Source organism: Melanotaenia boesemani, chromosome 2, assembly GCF_017639745.1.
Source record: "Melanotaenia boesemani isolate fMelBoe1 chromosome 2, fMelBoe1.pri, whole genome shotgun sequence".
In the NCBI taxonomy this organism is placed as follows: Eukaryota; Metazoa; Chordata; class Actinopteri; order Atheriniformes; family Melanotaeniidae; genus Melanotaenia; species Melanotaenia boesemani.
Genome location: NC_055683.1, coordinates 18,643,196 through 18,663,726, shown reverse-complemented (window position 1 = coordinate 18,663,726; position 20,531 = coordinate 18,643,196). Strand labels below are relative to the sequence as shown.

At 38.1% G+C, this 20,531-nt stretch overlaps 1 protein-coding gene across 1 annotated transcript in view; it reads right to left on the bottom strand.

Annotated features, from left to right (window-relative positions):
- LOC121629656 (protein shisa-8) overlaps window positions 1-20,531 on the bottom strand; it is a 118,517-nt gene that overhangs the window by 65,530 nt on the left and 32,456 nt on the right. The window contains exon 3 of the mRNA XM_041969366.1: window positions 3,301-3,416. Within this exon, the coding sequence (XP_041825300.1) occupies window positions 3,301-3,416 (116 nt within the window). The remainder of the gene's footprint in view (window positions 1-3,300; window positions 3,417-20,531) is intronic.

Below are 20,531 nucleotides of genomic sequence, written 5' to 3'. Positions count from 1 at the left end.
CACACACAACTGAGCGTGTGTGTGTGTGTGTGTGTGGTCAAAACATCTAGACAGACAGATGGGTCACACAGTTATTCCTCTGTGGGTCTGGAGCTAGAACAGCTGATTACATCTTAATTAAAAATGACCTGTCTGTCTGTGCTCATCATTGGCCATGGATGACTCATGTTTGTGTGTTTACGTGTATCATGAAGATACATTGGTCAGCATTGTGTTTCATTTCTTTAAGTATAAGCATGCGTTAAGATGGGAGAGCTCTTATCATCTAAACTGTGGTTGAATGGACTGATTAGTTGTTATGCCTGCATCCAGGTGATTAGTGTGTGAAAACCTGCCACGATGTAACCAGTGAATATTAAACAGTTAAAAGGAAAAATGTTAATGGAGGCATGAAACCCTCATATTTTGGAGGGGATACAGTGACATGCCGTGCTGCTTGACTATTTGTTAACCATTTACAATTTTCTGCATTCATTCATGTGCAAGAGAAAACACTCATTTTTTTTTTTATTTTTGACATACCAAAACCTTAAAAAATAGATTTTTTCTGGTCCTTCCCTGAGGCCTATTACCTGTAAGAGTAGGATCCAGATATCCAGGATAAATGACCAAGCTGGGTTCATTCAATCCAACACAAGAGCATCTAGGCTTAATTGGTTGCATAAAGAGCAAGCCAGGATGAGCAGACACGGATTCACAGTCAGGTGAAACCAATCCTGGATCAGCCTTCAAATAGACCCACACAATCTATGGCAGGATCACTGATCTACCATGGCAATAAGAGTTAATAACTGTTAATAACCACTGTTCACATCATGGCTGCGTCAGGATTTTTCCTCTATTTATGAGGTGGTGATAATGACATTTTGTGTTCACCCATGAATTCTCTGGTGTATTGCTGGTGGACAGAGGTTATGCCTGCCAGCCTTTTATTCCCTGACAGCTTTTGCAGACCCTCAGGAAGCACAGCAAGTGTATAATAATACCCATGCCAGGTGAAGAGCACAAGTAGAAATGACCTTTGACCTCCTGAAGGCTTGCTTTCAGTGTCTTAAGGGTCAGCCCAGGCAGGACATGGGACATCATAGTGGCCTGTACTGTCTTTCACAATGTGGTCTGCCTAAGGGAGGGAGCCCCAGAGTGCCACCACACATGGACTGGGACAATACTGCCACGTTCCCAGATGAAGACAGTAGTTGTTTGGTCAGAGGCAAATATGTCTTAAATTATACTAGCTAATATGCATGCTTTCCATTTAAGTTCCACATGACCTGTGATGACAGAGGAATTGATGTAATTTTAAGCAGATTTAGCCTGTTATGATGTTTGTGCCGTACACTGCATGCATACAGGCATGCAGGGAGTCCAGGAGCTTAGTAGCAGCCAGGTGCTGCTCATCAAATGCATTTGATTAACTGATCATAGCAAATGTGACCCAATTAAAGTGAGAGTCAGCCTGAGTAAATAAATCAAATAAACCCTCATCAACCCTAATTATGTTTACCCAACTAAGATGACTCAACAGAATTGTTTGATGTTAAGAAGAAGCCTGATAAAATGGTCTTTTTTAAAGAATTTATTTTATTTATTTAAAAAGTACACTTTTTTTAAGAATTGGACATTGATTGAATTACTTTCCCTAAACTAAGCAGGATGATCACAAACATCCAGTTATGCACCTGATTCTAATTTCACAGCCTAAGTAACAGCTAATCATGGGGTTTGTTATACATCTTTTTAGTTTGCTTTAATTCTCCTTTAAATGTCTCTTTTGCACCTTGCTGTAAAACTTTCAAGGTTTTATGTAAAGCATGTTGACACATGCTATACAAACAAACTTGCCTTGCCTTATACCTACTGTTTACACAAAATGAATCCTTCTTCCTTGTTAATAAAATACCACAACAACTAAATTTTGCCTCAGTCATTAGACAAGGTTCACCTTTTCTATCTCTAGACCTAATGTGTTTTGATCATATCTGTAATTAAATTAAGCACTTAAACAGAAATAAAGAAATTCTCATTGTCATTATTATATTCTCATGTGTGTATACATACTGTATATGTACTCACCAGCCCCTTTATTATGCACATATGTTCAACTGCTCATTAACACAAAAAACTAATCAGCCAATCACATGGCAGCAGCTCAATAAATTTGGTTATGCACATCTTCAAGACAATGTGATGAAGTTCAAATGCATCAAAATGAGAGAAAAACGGTATTTAAGTGATTTAGAATGAGATATGTTTATGGGCTGATCTGAGTAATTCAGAAACTGTTGAACTCCTGAGATCTCAAGGGTTTACAGAGAATGGTCTGAAAAAGAGAAAATATCCAGAAAATGGCAGCTGTCTGGACCTGAATGCATTTTCATTGGCAGAGGAGAATGGGCAGACTGGTTCAGATGATAGAAAGTCAACAGTAACTCAAATAACCACTGGTTACAACCAAGGTATGCAGGATACCATCTCTGAATGCACATCAAACCCTAAAGACGATGGGCTACAGCAGTAGAAAAATACTCTTGTCAGCTAATAACAGGAAACTGGGGCTACAGTTCACAGACTCACCAAAACTGGACAACAGAAGATGGAAATAATTGCTGCCGTGTCTGATGAGTCTCCAAGTCAGAATTCAGCATAAACAACACATAAGTAAGGATCCACCCCACCTTCAATCAGTTGTTCAGGAAGGTGGTGGTGTGATGTTGTAGGATATATTTAACCGGGCAAACTTTGGGCCACTTAGTACCAATTGAGCATCATTTAAACACCATCCTTTGTCCATCCTTTGTCAATGTCCATCATTTTATGACAATTTTCTGATGGCCACTTCCAGTAGGATAATGCACTATGATTGCTATATCAAAAAGATAAAATTAACTCAAACCAGTTCTTTGAACATATCAGTGAGTTTACTGTTCTCCAATGGTTTCCACAGTCCTCATATCTCAGTCCAATAGAGTAGCTTTGGGATGCTGTGCAGCCGACAAATCTGCAGAAACTGTGTGATGCTATCATGTCAATATGGAGCCAAATCTCTAAGAAATGTTTATAACACCGTGTTGGCCTATACCACAAAATATTAATGCAGTTCTGAAAGCAAAAAGGGCGTCCGACATGGTACTAGCTATGTGTATCTAATAAATTGGCTGGCGATTTTAAATAGGATAGTAAAAAAAAAGTTGCACATGAATACTTTAACAGGTGGACATTTCTGTTTGTCACTTTCCTGCATCAGCTTATTTCTCTTACATAATACAGATGCAGGCTAACACACGCTCTCAGAAGACCTACCGTTGTTGGAGCGCAGTGTCCTGGCGGTGATGCCGTTTGTCCCTATAGGATGATGAACTCCAGCTCCATCCACTACTCCTGCCTCCCCTGGCTGCTTCAAAAGCTCCGTCAGAGTCCTGAAGGGAAGAAGAAAAACATTTAAGACTTGCAAATCGTCTCGCTGGCTTTCCCTGGAGCGTTTCAGCAAATCCACACAAGTTACAAAAGAAAAGAGCATGGCAGAGATAGGAGACAAAGTGGCTGCTAAAACAAGGATGTGATGAGCTGGGACAGAGCTTGTAAAAAATAGAAAACATGTTGATGTGGATATAACATGAGATTACATGTTTCAGAAAGATTATTTATATCAATAAAAGAGAAAATGCTCAGAATGAAGTTTGAGGATGTGAAATTGAGGATGAAAAGAATGAGTCTCTAGTTGTTTGCCAGCTGGGAGTGTCAATCATTTATACAAGAAAAAAGATAAATAAATAAGACAACTTCCCCTCTCATAATCTTCTATTTTTTGACGTCTTTGAACAACTTCTTTCTCCTGAAAACTGGAACACTAGACGGGAAAGGCTTGTCAATTTAATTCCTTAGACCCTGCAGCTGTCAACAAGGACTCTGAGTCTGTGGTTAATCAGAAAAACAGCTCTCTGATTGTAGCCGATTTGTTAAAGCAAAACTTTTAAAACTTTCTAATGTATCAAATATTTTATTTAGGCAACTTACTGTTATTTGCAGTTTGCTGTCTTGTGTTCCTGCTTCCATCTTGACAACTGCATCTAATTTAATGTCTGCAAGATGATATAAAACAAAAACAGGTTTCCTACAAGTGGTGGTATCAAAGTTTAAACAGCCCTCTAAAACACACTAATGTTTTAGAGGGCTGGGGAATTGTCTGTTTGTTAGCATATGTGTTGGGTTTTGTGCTTATGTGAGCTGCAGCAAACTTAAAAACATGATTAAACTACAAAATAATCCAACCCAACAGATCTGCAGGAGGTGCTGAGTATCATGTTACACCTTTTTCTCAGTTCCAACACACCTAATTTAAATTAAATGGCTCCAACAGCTTGTTGTCAAGTTCACATAATAAACCATTAACTTGAAACAGGTGAATTGAAGCATGAAAACATCTAAAATATGCAGGACAATGGCTCTTGAGGACAGAATTTCAGATCCCTGGATTAACCCCTTAAACCCTGGCCATATTTTCGGAAAAAATACCCAACGTACACCACAATAAATATTCCAAATGTCACCCCCCCCTTTTCTCTTCTGTAAAGTACAAGAATGCAGGTGTCCTTACGACTTTTGGCTGGTGCCTTTTGTGTCCCAGTGGATAAACTTCACCCCTACAGAGGGGATGCTCAGCAGGGGAATGGTGAGACATTCTACCTCAGTCCTACCGACACACCATGCAGCTACATATTGTAAAATACTCTCTGTTAGAGCTTTGCAAAGTGAGCAAAAGGTGACAACCCTGGAGGCACTGGAACTCATCTTTGATCATGAAATAGAGGGTGTGTCTAAAGATGAAGATGAAGAGTTCAGCTCTGGGTCTGGTGATTCTGATAATGAACCAAATGAGGAAATTGCTATTTATATTCCTTTAAGATAGACATTGACATAAAAATTGTGAAATACAGTGGTCTTAATCTAAAAAATAGATGTGAGGCAAAACTGTGGTCTGTACTAATTGGTCTGTACTTATATAGTGCTTTTATCCAAAGCGCTTTACATGTACATTACATTAACCCATTCACACACTGATGGCAGAAGCTGCCATGCAAGGCGCTCAACTACAACCTATCAGGAGCAATTAGGGGTTCAGTGTCTTGCTCAGGGACACCTCGACATGAGCTCTCCAGGCCAGGATCGAACCGGCAACCCTTAGGCTGCAGGACGACCACTCTAGCCACTGAGCCATGCCACCCCAAATGTAAAATAAAATCTTTAAACATTCTATATCATGTAAATCAATTGTATTTCATGTATAGATCTTAACATGTATTTTTTTAAAAGATGAAAAACAAGCAGATTATCCTCATGAATCATGATCTTTGATAGGTAAAGACCACCAATACACTGAATATTTATTTAAATGGTTTGTAATGGAGTAAATAATAACATAGAAAAAATGTTTGGTGGGATTTTTTTGGTTTCTAATACTTTTGGACGATCGAAGACGCCCCGGGTCAAACTGACCCTAGAACAACATTACTGTTCCTGAGAAGTGAACATAGCAGGATGGCTAGGGCCATCTGGAGACCTCAGATCATTTATTTCCAGTGTCAAAAATGTTCTGTTACTAAGCCTTTGTAGAATAAAAAACAAGAGAAATATAACACTTTGTTAACAATGATTTCATGCACACTGATGTCATTTATCACCTTCGGCAATAAAATAATTTTCCTTAATTTTTTTTATTTTTTTTTTTTTTAAATTGGTGTTTACATTTTTTCAGCCCTAATAAGCATTTAGTATCAACAGTGAGTAAATAAGGACTGGGAATATGATGTACAACCAGAAGAGCAACAACATAAAAAGGAAAATAAAAATGTGAATGAATAGGTTAAAAACCTGAAACCTTGACAAACCAAAATACAACTAGCAACGCAAATCAGAAAGACTAATCAAGGTTTAAACAAACAGATAAATTACCATAGAAAGTCATTTGCTTACTAAAAATACTGTGATGGCTGTTCTATTTCCAACATAATTCATGATTAAAAATAAATAAATAAATAAATAAAAATCCCACAACAGTAAACAAGGCAGAATTTAAAATCATAGAAAGCTGAAAATGTTCCTTAATCTGCTACAGTGCCTCCATATAACAGGACAATGAGCAACTACCACATAGTGTTATTCAGAGAAAACCAAGGGACGCCTTATTTTTAGCTTGACTGCTATTCAATTTTTTCTTTTTCACCAGAAACACAAATATCACAGCAGTATTTACAGGAAAGCCCTCTGATGCTCACGGATGCAGAAGAGTGCCATTAAGAGTAGTTTTTTCTTTAAGAAGCAGTAATTAGAGGGAAAGTTTTATTAAATTACCACTCCTAGTCAGACAGAATGCTACACTTCACCTCACCAAACTTTTTAGCTGAATGAAAAGAAATGTGCAGTTTCAGCAATCCCACCACAAATTCTCCAGATATTGTATTGTAAAGTTATTTCCACTAATGCTAATAATAACAAACATTCCAATATGATATTAGATGTAAGTTTGAGATGTTATTTTAATATAATCTGTTTGCAAACATCTCATAAGCTTTTGAAATGCAAATATGAAAATTATTTTTCATTGTCATGTTTGTACAAAGGTCAAGTTTTACCTTTGAATAATGTTAGCAAATAAAACAAATTTATAGTTTACACATCAAGATCAAAAATCAGGTAGGGGAATCTAATGTAATCCGTATTTCTTTCCTTTCCCCCCCCGACACTCTTCTTACAGCTAAGGCGCCATTAAGCAATCTTCAGCTCCAGTGGAGCTGCACAGCAACCAGCTCTCTGGTGTGAACATGAAGGGGGGAGTGCTGCCTGGAAAACAAGCGGCTCAGCGAAATCTCTCCTGGATGAATCAACATCAGGGAAACATTTATTTAATTTCAAAGCTGTGGCGCGATGACAAGCAAGGCTGAATTACAAACCTGGCAAAGCAAGAAGCTGCCTAGGGAACCCATGCCCTATATAGAAATGTAGAAAAAAAATCTTATTACAATTATTAGTATCATTGACTGATTATTATACCTTCACAGCTTTTTGGTTGAAAGCAGCTTCAATAAATGAGTCCATTTCAGACAAGAAAAACTCCTATGAAGGAATAAATGAATATAACCACAAACCTTGAGGTATTACTAAACTACTAAAGGTTATTCCCCCAATAAATACTCAAAAAACATGTCTATAAACCACATTATCCACATATGCGTCTTAATTTACCTTTCTATTTTAGTGTGCTCACCACTCTAATTTCTCTTTTAATATATTCACTTCCCCTCCATTTTTTTTTTCATTTGTCTTCCACTCTTACTTTCCTCATACTTTCACAATGAGTGAGTTGAGGCAGTTTGTCTTTTCCTCCTCCCACCCGCTCTGTAGGTCTGACTTTCGTCGTCTACACTTGAGAGTGCCGCAATGTTCGGCACTTGTTGTTCTCTACATTCTCTATCTCCCTGGAAACATCTTCAAGTGTTTTTGCTTCTTTTCTAATCTGTCTTATCTCCTCAACTTTCCACATCTGAGTTTCAGCCTCCCCTTCCTGTTATCTCCTCTCTTTCTTTATTTTCTATTTCATCGCTATAAGCCTTTTATCTCTGCTTGTATCACTTCCTCAACCCTCAGTCTGCCTTTCTTGTATTCTCAGCCCTCTGATGTGGTTTCTCTTGCACTGATCATCATGTCTGGTCTCTCGCACTGTGAGACATTAGTCCACTGTTTGTTTTCTCCCTCTTCTTTGTTTCTTCTTTTAATTACCTTTAATATTCCCAACTCTTCCTCCTGAATCTTTTTCACGTTTGAGTTAAACTTGCTCTTTCATTCTCTACCAACTTACTTCGTCTGAATTATATTAAGTAAGGCACAGCTGAATGCTTAAAACTCAGAGTGCTAATGCAAATGATACAGGATAAGTAGTGGAAATAAATTCAAATACTGTATAAACTCTAGATAAGAAAAGCATCCATGCAGTCTGTAGGCTGAGAGAAATCTGGCTCTTTTGTGATAAGGGAGGGCTCTAAGTGTTGATGTGGAGCGCTTCAAACAACATACAAATGTAACACAGATTTAAATGATCTGTCCGGAGACATAGACTTTTCAGTAAACATCAGAGGGTGAATAAATGTTATCTTCAGCTAACACATACTAACTGTCCCTGAATACTTCAGATGCATATGATATAATTAGATTAGGTATAAACTTAGGACAAAAAGTAAAGCTTCTTTGGAATAAATCTTCTAACATTTGAAAACATGTTTATTTCTCTTTAAATTGTGCCACATTTTTAAGAAAAATGCATTGGATGAGCAGCAGAGCTATAAGTCTATGGGCTGTGCCAAAGAAATATTAGCCAAATCTTCTCAGGGCAAGACAAATTGCTTATCAAACTATTGACTACCATGATTCACCTTCACTGCACAGCCTGTTTGGGCTGGTGTCAGGAACATGTGCACTGGAACCTGGAAATGTGGAGGAACATTATGTTCAGCGATGAGTACAGATTCTGCCAATGGCAGTTGGATCGTAGAGGGAAAGCGTGGAGAAGATGGGGAGAACGTTATGCTGATTGCTGCACTGATAAGGTAACAGCATTTGGTGGATGCAGTGTGATGGTGTGGGGCGGCATCTCCCTCACTGGAAAAACAAGGCTTATTATTATTGGAGACAATTCCAATGCAGAGATATATTGAGATGAGATTCTGCAACCAGCGGAACTACAATATCTCCACAGTCTGTGACCAAACTCTATCCTCCAAGATGATAATGCTTGCTCACACAGAATGAGGTTTATCAGAGACATCCAGAATTTGGGAGGGGAGAGAATGGAATGGCTTCCCTGCAGTCTTAACCTCAACCTCAATGAACACATGTGGAATCAGCTTCGGCATGCAGTTTGTGTCAGAGTGACCAACACAACCACACTAGCTGACTTGTGGCAAACACTGGTTGAAGAAAGAGATGCCATCTCAGTGCAGTGTGTGACCAAGCTGGTGACCAGTACGGGGAAGAGGTGCTATGCTGTTGAGGCTGTGTATGGTTCTTTCACTTGATAGCAGCTGCATCTCCATTACAATTTTTCGCAAAATAAAAGTGATATTTCTAAAATTTTGACAAAGTGCAATGGCGATTTGCAGGTGTTTCCATTAAATGGTGTTAGTGCATTAGCCATTTTTCTTGCTGTTGTTTGCTCTTAAGGATGGCAGTTATATTTCTTTCCTTTAAACTACTTTCACCTCCTCATGCATATATTCATGCAGCACCATCTTCAGTTGAAATGAACTGGTCACATCACCCCCTGCATCACATCCGAGGATGTGTAAATGTGAAAAAGTGTTTCCATTACACTTCTGCGCTATACTCCTCGACATGTCTGAAAAACTACCTCATGAGAGCATAAAAACTTTTTAGCGATATTTGACAGCTTTTTGGAAATCTAGGTGTTTCCATTACTGTTTCTTATTGCGATATTTAGGTTTTGTGCAATTCTTGAGGTAATGGAAACCCACGTACTGAGGCCCCTGTTTGTTACATATGTTAAATTGCCAGTAGTATGTCGTGTTTCTTCAGACCTTAATCAATGTGGACAACCCACATAGTCAACTCTATAGCTGCTCATCCCACAGATCCTCATGTGGCACCATTTCAAAGGGAAATAAACAGGTTTTCCAACAGTATAATGTTTATTACAAACAAGTTTGTTACAACAAAGAAACAATCTATCAAACACAAATTTCCTTAACTTTTGTGCAAAGTGTGGCATAGAGCATAGATCTAGAGTATAGATAGAAATTCTAAGGTCAACAACAATCTGTTTTTAAGCTGGGGGAGACTGGAAGTTTCTCCATGTGCACAGGACCCAACCAGAGGTTTGTTTTGTAGGTTGTTCAGTTGTTCAGGGCTATAAACTGAAGAATGAATCAAAGCTGGCACACCAACAAAATATTTCTAAAGCCTTTGCTATTGCTGGTTTTATTCCAGTGTGATTTGGTGGAATTAGTTCTGACTCAGACTTACTAAATATTGCAAAAACTAGACAGGATATTTCTAACAGAGCACTTCTCACACAATGAACTGTAGTAGTCCTTATATCAGTGATATATTTAAGGTCCTGCTGAGCCCACCAACTGAGCGTAAGAGTGTGGTTTCCTGTGAAGCAGTTTATGTTGCTGTAATTGCTTCAGAGTCGGCCATTTATCAATGAAAAATCTTCTCACTCAAGCGCAATTAGTGGTCATCCGGATATTTACAGGAAAAAATAATTAGCTTCTAAAACTGTGCTAATATTCAAACAGCATGAAACTTCTCAGTGGTCGACTATGTTTCCCATGATTAGACTGCAGTCATTTGACAAGGTTTATCTTTATTTGTTTTTGTGTAATTATGAGCAACTGCATCAAATATTCTAGGTATTATCAAGTGGTGTAGTGCTCATCTGTGCTAATGGGCGTGTTTGTGTGTGAACTAAATATTTAGTTCTTTTGAGCATCTTTCATGATTTATTAGAAGCTGTATGTGATCAAAACCAACGGGCATAGCTCGTTAAAGGTTTGAAAATTACAATGAATAAACTGCATATTCCTCATTATATTCTGTACAAATATATTAGGTTAAGTTTGCTTAAACTAATTCAGTCTAATGCCCCATTAAAATACTGATTAAACTGTTAAATGGATGCAAATACAAGCTGGACTCTTTTTTTATTTTTAGTATAAAACTGGCTTGCAGCTACAAGACAGACTTATTTTCATGTCACTCAACAATGAAATTTTTTTAGGAAACAGAAATAAAGCACATATTCAGTTTTTGCCCATGATCACCCCTCCCCCACACTCATCCCCACCCAACCTTACAGGCACCATGCACATCCCCAAACATCTCCTCCAGAGTTTTCTAATTAAGGAAAAAAGGCGGCTTAGAGCTGCAGCAGAGATGAAACAACTGGATTAAATAATGTATGAAATAATGATTTAAATTAATTGGGGTAGTAAATAGAGTTCAGATAATGAGGCGTCATGTAATCAATGTCCTAATTAACTAAGATGTGCAAATTAGCACGTGGCTGCAAACCAGAAATAGTGCTGATGGAAGCGTCTAGTTTTGTGAGGTTCACTCCTAAACTTCGGATTAAGAAACACAGGTGCAATTGGTTGGTTCCAACAAATACTGAGTCAGCCTACGGGAAGTAGCATCTCTTCTCTGTTGATAATCAGAAGCCTGTAGCTCGCCATCCACTCACTCACAGCTTTTGTCTTTTTACAACTCCAAAATATATGGATGGATGTGATTTGTTAGGGTAAAAATTTTAATATACATTCTTTGGAAGATAGTTCTCCATGAGCGTCATGTAGTTTCATTGTGCACACCTGTGCTGTTTTCCACCATGTAGATGCTTAGCTGGCTGTAACTGAGCTTGTAGAGGTTTCACACATTAAATTTGCAGTAGGCTGAACTTGTTTTCTTAACTTTTAAAGGTTCAAATGTGGCACAATCATTTTGTGGAGACATTTTTGGAGAACAAGGATATATCTTAAAAAAAATCTATGCAAAATATTTCTCTGCCATTTCTTATAAATCTGGGCTACAACTTGAAAAGCCATTTGGCTGTCAACCGACTGTACTATCTAATCAGAAATTCACAGCTGTAGTTAGTCATCTACAGCCATGTTTACATTAATCAGCAGCATCACCAGTAAAAATCATAATACTGTCTTTTTCTGTATGTGTGCAATACCCCAACAGAATTTCTGGTGTTTACATTAAAAAAAATAAATAATAATAATAATAAAGCATAGAACAAAACAGATCTGCAAAATCAATTTCAGGATGTATTTCCTCAAGAATAACAAAGTTTGGTGAGCAGTATGTTCTGGTAAAGTTTTTTAAGTACATTTCAGCATTGGTTTCCTGTGTCGGTAAAGTCATCTTGAAGATGTTTCACTCTCATCCAAAAAAACTTCATTAATTCTGATGAAGATTTCACAGAGTTAATCTGTGAAACTGTTGATCTTGAAGATTTTTTGACATCTTTTTTTTTTCCAACCGCTCAACAGATGGCTCAGCATAGGACAGCCAACTCAGGCCATAACTTGGCTCTTTTCTTTCATCTTAATGATAAAATCCACTTTTGAGGACCACAATGTTAAAATCTTGGAACAGCAAGCGGTTTGATCAGACAGTGAAAGAGCCCATCTATGTCAAGTTAAGAAAATCTTCACTTCACAGAGGAAGAGTACTGAGACATCACCCCTCCCCCAGCTACAATAGCATCCTTTCAGCTATCCCAAGGAGACTGATGACAACTATTCACATTTAGCCTCAAGTGAAAATACTGACAGTGGTAACTGGTGATGGGCTGTTCGGCTCTTTTCAGGGAGCCGGCTCTTTTGGCTCCAGAACGGCTCTTAATTTAGCATCTTTTATAGCGCCATAATTTACCTTAACTTCTCAGAAATTAGTGAATTGTGAGAATTTTTACTAGAAGTCTTATGTTTGCCTCCTTTTGAGCATTTATTCTGACACAAAACCATTAACTTTTGTTTGATATTTCAACAAAACCCTTATATCACAAAAATGAACAAACAGCAAAATTTACAAAACAGCCAAACTCAAGAAAGCAGCATTAATGTCCTCAGTGCAGGCATTCAGAAAAATAAGATGCCTCATCTTGGACGGGCTGATCCAGTTTCTCCTCTCTGTAAAAAGGTTTGATGACACGACGCACTCATTCACGTACTCTCCTCACGACTGTCTGCTGTCTCACTCACAGTGTAGTGCGTCTACCCCGCCCCGCCCTTCTGTCTTCACATAATGATATGATCCTATATCCTCACATGTGATTGGCCGTCTGTCCAATTTGTGGGCAGAGCTAGGGCTGAGCATTGAGAGCTAAGCACGCAGCAAAAAGAAAAAAAAAACTCGGAGCAGGCCCTCACTCAATGCGAGCAGGCTCTTCTGATTCACTACAAAGCATCCGCTCTTGGAGCTGGCTCTTTCGTGCATGGCACATCACTAGTGGTAACTCTAATAGGACTTCAAGTTAGTCATGGCTCTCAACTACAGTCACAGACTAAAATATCAGTGGTTTCACAGGCTACTTAACTGAAACCTCCCGCTATCTCCATAAGAACCAAAGAAACTCTTAGTCAATTTAGTTCAGTTTAGTTTAGTTTAGTTTAGTTTAGTTTATCCATTCATTAGACAAATTAACAAAAAACAATAAAATAATAATCCAAGTGAAATAAAAAGGAGCAGAAAGGAGAAAAATCTTATATAAACTGTCCTTTTTTTTTTACATAACAATTAATCCAAATCAAATGTACAAAATCACAATTTTCAATCTGCTGAATTAGAGCAAAACGTCTTCAACAAATTAAACCCAGTCCAGTTATTTGACTCATACTATGCTGGAAAACAAAACCTGGAAAACCTCTGCAGTTTCTTTTCTCCACCTGGTGCCATGCAACAGTTGTGCATCTTCTGTGCAGCTACAATTACAGTCATCCAAGGCATGAAATTTAAGACGTATTCTGGGGTAAACTAGTGGACAATCAGCACTTCATTGTAGGCACAAACCTTCATAAATTAGTCGGCAGTGATTCACAAATTTCTGTGCAAATTAACAGAAATGAATATGCAATAGGCCAAAGTGCAAAGATTAATGTGCTCACACCTCTAAAGTGCAAAATTATCACCCCATTGTTAATACCAACCATAATATTTTTCATGCCAAATCTTGACGAAGCAATGGTAAATCAGGGCCAGAAACGTCGGTGGCTAGTTGATTAAATAAAAAAAAAAAAGATTTAGAACTAGCCTATTATACAGGTCTGCTAATTTCATCAGCTGTAAGTATGTGCATATTTGCTAGTGGATTAGGGGAGAAGGAAATATGCAAATATAAAAAAACATATTTGACAAAATTTAACAGCTGTTGCAAATTGTTTGTCAAGGTCTAACGGCAAATCTAACAGGGCTATAAAGTCAAACACCATGAAACTCAATCACAGCATCCATAGTTGTGTTTTGCAACCTTGCAGTTTCACAACCCTGGTTGTATAACTAAACTAGCACCATTGTTTTCAATTGTCAAAGAGCTTTTGATGCACACACACACACACACAAAAACATATAAGAAGGTGAGAACAAATAAAAAATGGCCATGTAATAAAACATTCAGCACTGCTCTACAGACAAACACCCAAACACTCAAACACATTTGGTCCCCTGGGTCTATAACACAACATTTTGTAGCTGAATCACTCTTCACTGTCACAGCAGGTTAGTTTACATTACAAGGCGCCCCACCGTTGATTCCAGGCTCCCATAACCTGGCATGGAGATGAAACCCAGCTGGTTTTGAACACTGATGCTGTATAATTGTGTGTGATGCAGCCTGCCACCTACAGTTGCACCACCCAACCAACCTACACAAACAGTATAGCGCATTATCACACACACACACACACACAAACACATGCAGACAGAAACACACATACATATGCACTGCTAAAGTTATGCCCGCGGGGAGTTCATTGGTGCCACAAAGGAGTGACTCACCCCATAATATTCATGGGTGGGAATTCAGCGAGGTAACAGTGGGTGGGAATTACACGGGTATGTGATTGTGTGTGTTTCTGTGCATGATTTTCAAAGGTTTCACCAAAAAATCCTTCAGGGCTGGCAAAGTTAATTTTAAAATAAGAAACTGAGCAAAGCGAGAGGGGAATATATGTGTCCTATTTCTGTTGATTAATTATTAATTCAAATGAAAGATCCCAAACAAAAACCTAAAGCAGATCCAACAGACAGCAGAGATATCTCCACCATGACCTTGTGACCAAATTATCTCCTGCACTTTCTTTTTGAATATTACATAATATGCTTGTGTGTTTTGTTTTTATGCCTTGAAAAAGACTTCAAATGCAATATGATTACAGTACGAAGGATTCCCATGCCCTTTATGTTGGCTGCAGCAAGCTTTGTTTTTCAATAGCTGATTGTTATGTAAATGAAGTTGAAGTTCATAGTTGTTCTAAAACTGCTGCCTTTGAAATGGTGGTTTCAACTAGAATTCAAAATGAGGTCTTTGAAACTAAGAGGAGAACCCAGAAAAATACATTCAGATGGAGTGTGTAGTGTGTGTGTTTCCTGAGTAAGTGTGTATGTCGCAGTATCCACCCATCCTTCTCTTTGTCTTCTGCTGTTATGAAATGACAGAAGTCAACACTTGAAGTCTCTTTTTATCAGTAATTCACAGCACTTTATCACACCTCTGCTGTCAGAGAAATACAACACACACACACACACACACACACACGCACACACACACACACACACACAGCAGACACGTAGCTACACTGTTGCTGCCAGATAGTGCACCCATGCAGGCTTGGTGCAGAGCCTGGAACTGTCTCCCACCCTGTTATTCTCCTATTAGACCTGACAGCTGCCAAATAATGTCCCTTGGCATCGCTGAGTCCCTGCAAAGCCAGGCCTTGTTTGTGTTCATGTGTAGTTTTGCATCCACTCACATGCGTGTGCACGTACATGTGTAGAACTTCACACTAGTGTTTCATCTTGAAACACTAAGTGTGAAATTATGAGTTATGTCCATGATGTCTCTAAAATTGACTTTGTTGACTCTGATGAGCATTGGTTGGTAGATTTATTTTATTATTAATTGCTCAGTAAATCTTAGCTTTAATTGCACAAGTGGCCACACATAGAAAGTATATTGCCCTTTTGTGCACTTTTCGGTTCAGCACGTTTGGTAACAAGGCTGCGATTCTGAAAATACCTAAATATCCAGAGATGAAGTGTCCAGTAGCACACCTCCTCTAAAATTTCAGAGAGAAAAGGACTTTAATATAATAAAAATAAACAGTATAAGTCAGTTCAACTCTGTGTTTTGCATGGGTTTTCAGATAATTCCACTGTAAGATCTGACAAGCTACCGAAGGTTACCAAAACACCAAAACTGCTTTGTGGAAATAATTGATTTGAGAATTAATCACAATTCAGTTGATTTTCTGCTGTTAAGAAAAAATCTGTAACTCAGACATCGTGCATAAAACCAAAAACGTGCTAGGCTTTTCTTATTTTAGGACCTATCAGAATGCATTATTGCAGCGAATTTATTAGTGTAGCATGGCTAAGCTAATCCAAGGGAAACGGATCATAACTTAGAAAACTACACAGGCTAAATCAGATAGCTTCAAAGTTAATACCTAAATGTAAGGGAAGCTTACTCGGCTGCCCAAGGAAGGACATTTTTTTGCCTTGCATTTTCACAGCCATTTAATGGCATCACAATGGTGTCATTCTTTTCTCTCAGCCCTAGAAACAAGAATATGCTAAGTGTGAACAAGTCTCTATGCTAACTATGCTTAGGGCCTTTGGTGAGTCAAAATGTTTTCTTCTAGCTGGCTTGCTTTCAGGTAGCTAATTTGAATTTTTTTTTGTTTTGCTTATTATGTTAATTCATCATTTGGAATTTCATGTTAACCACTTTTGGTTTGTATTTTTCGTGCAGTGTTAAGCAGCTGAGGAAATATTATAGTGAAGTATTGCATTGAATGCACTTCAGATTGTGTTGTCATCTGATTATGCCGTCAACAATTTCACTCTTTGTATGATGTGTTTATGAGAACTATAATATGTGTGTGCCTATGCACGCACACAAACATGTTTTGAATGATCTGCCTTCTCAGTTGCAAAAGCCACCAGCTGCTACCACACTGAACTGAGCATGAACACTATATAACAGCTGAGTCCTTTCACTTACATTTTGGGTTTTAACCTGTAACCTATGCTGCTCTCACTCTTCCCTTTTCTGCCAACAGATGATCATCCGCCTTATAAAGACTATTCTAAAAAGGCAAGCTTGAACAATGTCCCTACATATCTATGCCACATCTTTGCTTATTTGAGCAATATTAGACTAGTTTTATTATCTTTTTTCATAATTCCTCAAGGGAAAATTACATACAAGTTAGTCTCTTATCATTGCTACTGATGTCCTGCTTAATGTGCCTTGGCAAAATATAAGGCTTTCTCTTATTTTGTTATCTCACATGATAGTTTTAGGAATCTAAGTCTTATTGTTTTGTGCCATAAAATAATATAGTGCTGAAATAATATTAAAACTGAGAGGCAATTCCAACCTCTGCTTCAGTTTAGAGCCACTTCACCAGTAAGAATTGACATTTTAGGTTGAATTCATGGCTTTAACATGCATTTCTGAGTTGTTGCCATGTAGTTGTGCCCTACTCAAAGATCAGTATGTTTGTCTTTATTAACCCAGTTATCCCTTTATATCAGAAGCCTCTTTGTCTTTTACTAGTTTCAATGCATATTCTAAAACCTGCTACGTGGAAACTGTTCTTTGGTTTAACCAGCCTATAAACTGGTCCCTGCTGGGATGATCCACTTCCTGTCATTCATCTGCCTTTTCCTGAATCCCCCATCCTACAGATAGATCATTGTTGTGTCATCAATGCAGCACAAAAGTCAAACTTTTTCAGCGGTAACTCTTGAGGAATAAATACAACCGAGTTTAGCAGAACTATTGGCAATAACAGTTTCCCATGATGGACTTCTGCTTGAACACAAAGTTATGTACAAAGTGCAACTGTAAATATGCACCATTCCAGATTTTGTTTTAAGGTTTGAACATAAATAACAAATATGACAGGTCCATCCTACAAAACAGGCGCTGTATATAAATAATTTAAGTGAAGAAATAATACTCATAAATATTTTTGGTACTTTTGAATGCCAAGCCCTTGATTAATCGATTTAAACATGGACTTGTAGAAACTAAAGCAGAGAAGCTAAATGAAAAACAGAAATTCACAGCCAGCATGCTGGAAGCTGCACAAACCAGTTGCTGGCAGGATCTCAATGCTGAGACTGTAGTGCTGCTGAAGATGATGTCACAGAAAATACCATATGTCACTGTGTGAGTCACCACTTGCACTCGTTATTTTCAGGCATCTTTATTTTAGAAACAACAAAAAACAGACCCCATCACAACACGCACACAGATTCACACTCCTTAAGGCATTCATCAGTGTGACGCACAAATAACTCACGCATGAATACACCTATACACACAGACACATGTGCTTACGCATATTTGTCAGCGGAATATCCATCATCCAATTGACATTATTGACAATATTCAGGTGCTCACAATACTATGACCTCAGTATCATTCATCATTAAAGTGACATAGACAGAAAAACATTTTTCTATTATATAATATATACATTACAACTGGTTTAAGTCTAAAATGCTTAAGCCATTTGAGAGAATTTGTGATACATTTGTTATATTGTTATGTGAAAAAGAAAGTACACATCGACAACAGTCTTAGAGATTTTTTGACAAGTATGGCTTGTTAGGAAGTGTTTTCAGGAGAAAGTCTTGTCTCTCTCAAAAGAACTTGGCAGAACTGACCAAAGTGGAAATGTTTGGTGATAATGCACAGCCTTGTGTGCATTAAACCAAGAACCTCTTGCTAACTGAAGCACGGAAGTGGAGGACTAAGGACTAATTATTTGGGTTATTTTGCAGTCACCGGAGCAGAACGCTTTGTAGTCATTGAGTTGACCATGGACTCGTCTGTGTACTAAACTATTCTAAAGTCAAAAGTGCGGTTATCTGTCTTTACAGCTAAAGCTTGGCTAAAGCCACTCATTGGGGTAATGATTCCAGACACACTAAGAAATATACAACAAAAGGACTGAAAAAGAATCAAGATTTTGTTATAACTCACTCAGAATAACTGAGACTTTAGCCTGATTGAAATGTTGTTACTGGACCTTAAGAGAGTTGTCCATAAACAAATAATGCAAGCCTCAATGAAATGAAGTAACATAATTTAGAAGAGTGGACTAAATTTATTCTACAATTATGTAAGAGAATGATAACGTCAAACAGAGAATTATTACATCAGGTTGTTGGTGATGAAGGTGGTTTTCCTGGCTACTGGATATTGTTACTTTTTCACATTGTTATTTTAGACCAACATGGCTCAGTGGCTAGAGTGGTCGTCTTGTAGCCTGAGGGTTGCGGGTTCGATCCTCGGCCTGCTGAACTCATGTTGAGGTGTCCCTGAGCAAGACACTGAACCCCAAATTGCTCCTGATGGGTCGTGGTTGAGCGCCTTGCATGGCAGCTTCCACCATCAGTCTGTGAATGTGATGTATATTGTAAAGACTTTTGGGTAAAAGTGCTATATAAATACAGACCTTTTACCATTTACACAATGTTGCTGCATTTGTCTCAGTTTTTGTTGATGAATAAAGATATGGCATAATGTTTCATATGTTGCTGTTCATATGTGGTTTAATTCACCTGTTTTTAGTCTGGAAAAAGGCTAGGTGCTTTTTTTTCCTTTTGTTCTGATTCATAAAATCTAAGAACTGAAGAAGGGCATGCTTACATCATCTGTCTGATTTAAATATATATATATATATATATATACACTACCGTTCAAAAGTTTGGGGTCACTTCCCTATTGAATCCCATGGCAAAGTGATTGTATCAACTTATACGTTTCTGAGTATTCAGGGTTACTGGCATGAGCTAAAACTCAACTTGTGTCACTAGTTGAAAATGTTTCACAGCTGGCTGAAGGGCTGCTGTGCTTAACAGTATATTTTCAATGTAATGATACATACGTTTCCCACTTTGGCAAAACTGCTGTTTCTTTTCAGCCAGGTGAGTCACCATCTAAACCATCCATCTTTGTAACATAGGCAAAGTGGTCTGTCAGGTCTTTGGTAAGTTCACCTGTACATGGCATGTATGTCGTATGTTGGGCAGCACTGGTAAAGAAGGAACATCACAGAACTCACTAATGTGTGCATTGTCATAGGCTGTGACAGATGTTCTGTGACTGTGTATGCACGGTAGAGTTAGTGACCTTGGATTACAACCTCAGGCGTTAACACACGGTACTGGCATGACCAGCTTACTCAGGGTGCTGCTTCTTCTGCTCAGCAAGGTGAGGTACACACAAATGAAAGAATGTATCAAGGATGGATTACTGAATTTGCATATTTTAGCTTGGCTCATTTTGGATGCAGTTTGGATTAGCACAAAGATGTAGTAGCTCGCTTTCTCCAAGATGCTTGCTTGTTGTGTCTATGGGGATTCAGCTGCTTAGTTAGCAACATGAAGTATGAGTGCACATGCAAACAGCTTCATTAGATACTCAGTCAATGTGTTTGATGCCTGAATAGATATGCAGATGCTTGTTCCAGGTCGATTTCATGTTACACATGGTTAAAAAACACCCTAAGGTTTCATTTCCTGCCAGTTTAGAACAGAGAAATCTCAGTTTAACAGTCATACAATATTACCTAACGCAAAATATTAAGGATGTGTATTTCTATTCTGAGACTGCTTGACACTAACATCAAAGTACTTCTGATGATCAAGTATGTTTAAGAGATCTGATGGGTACATTTAATCCCTGTTCTGATGTAGCATCATCATAGACTGTAAAT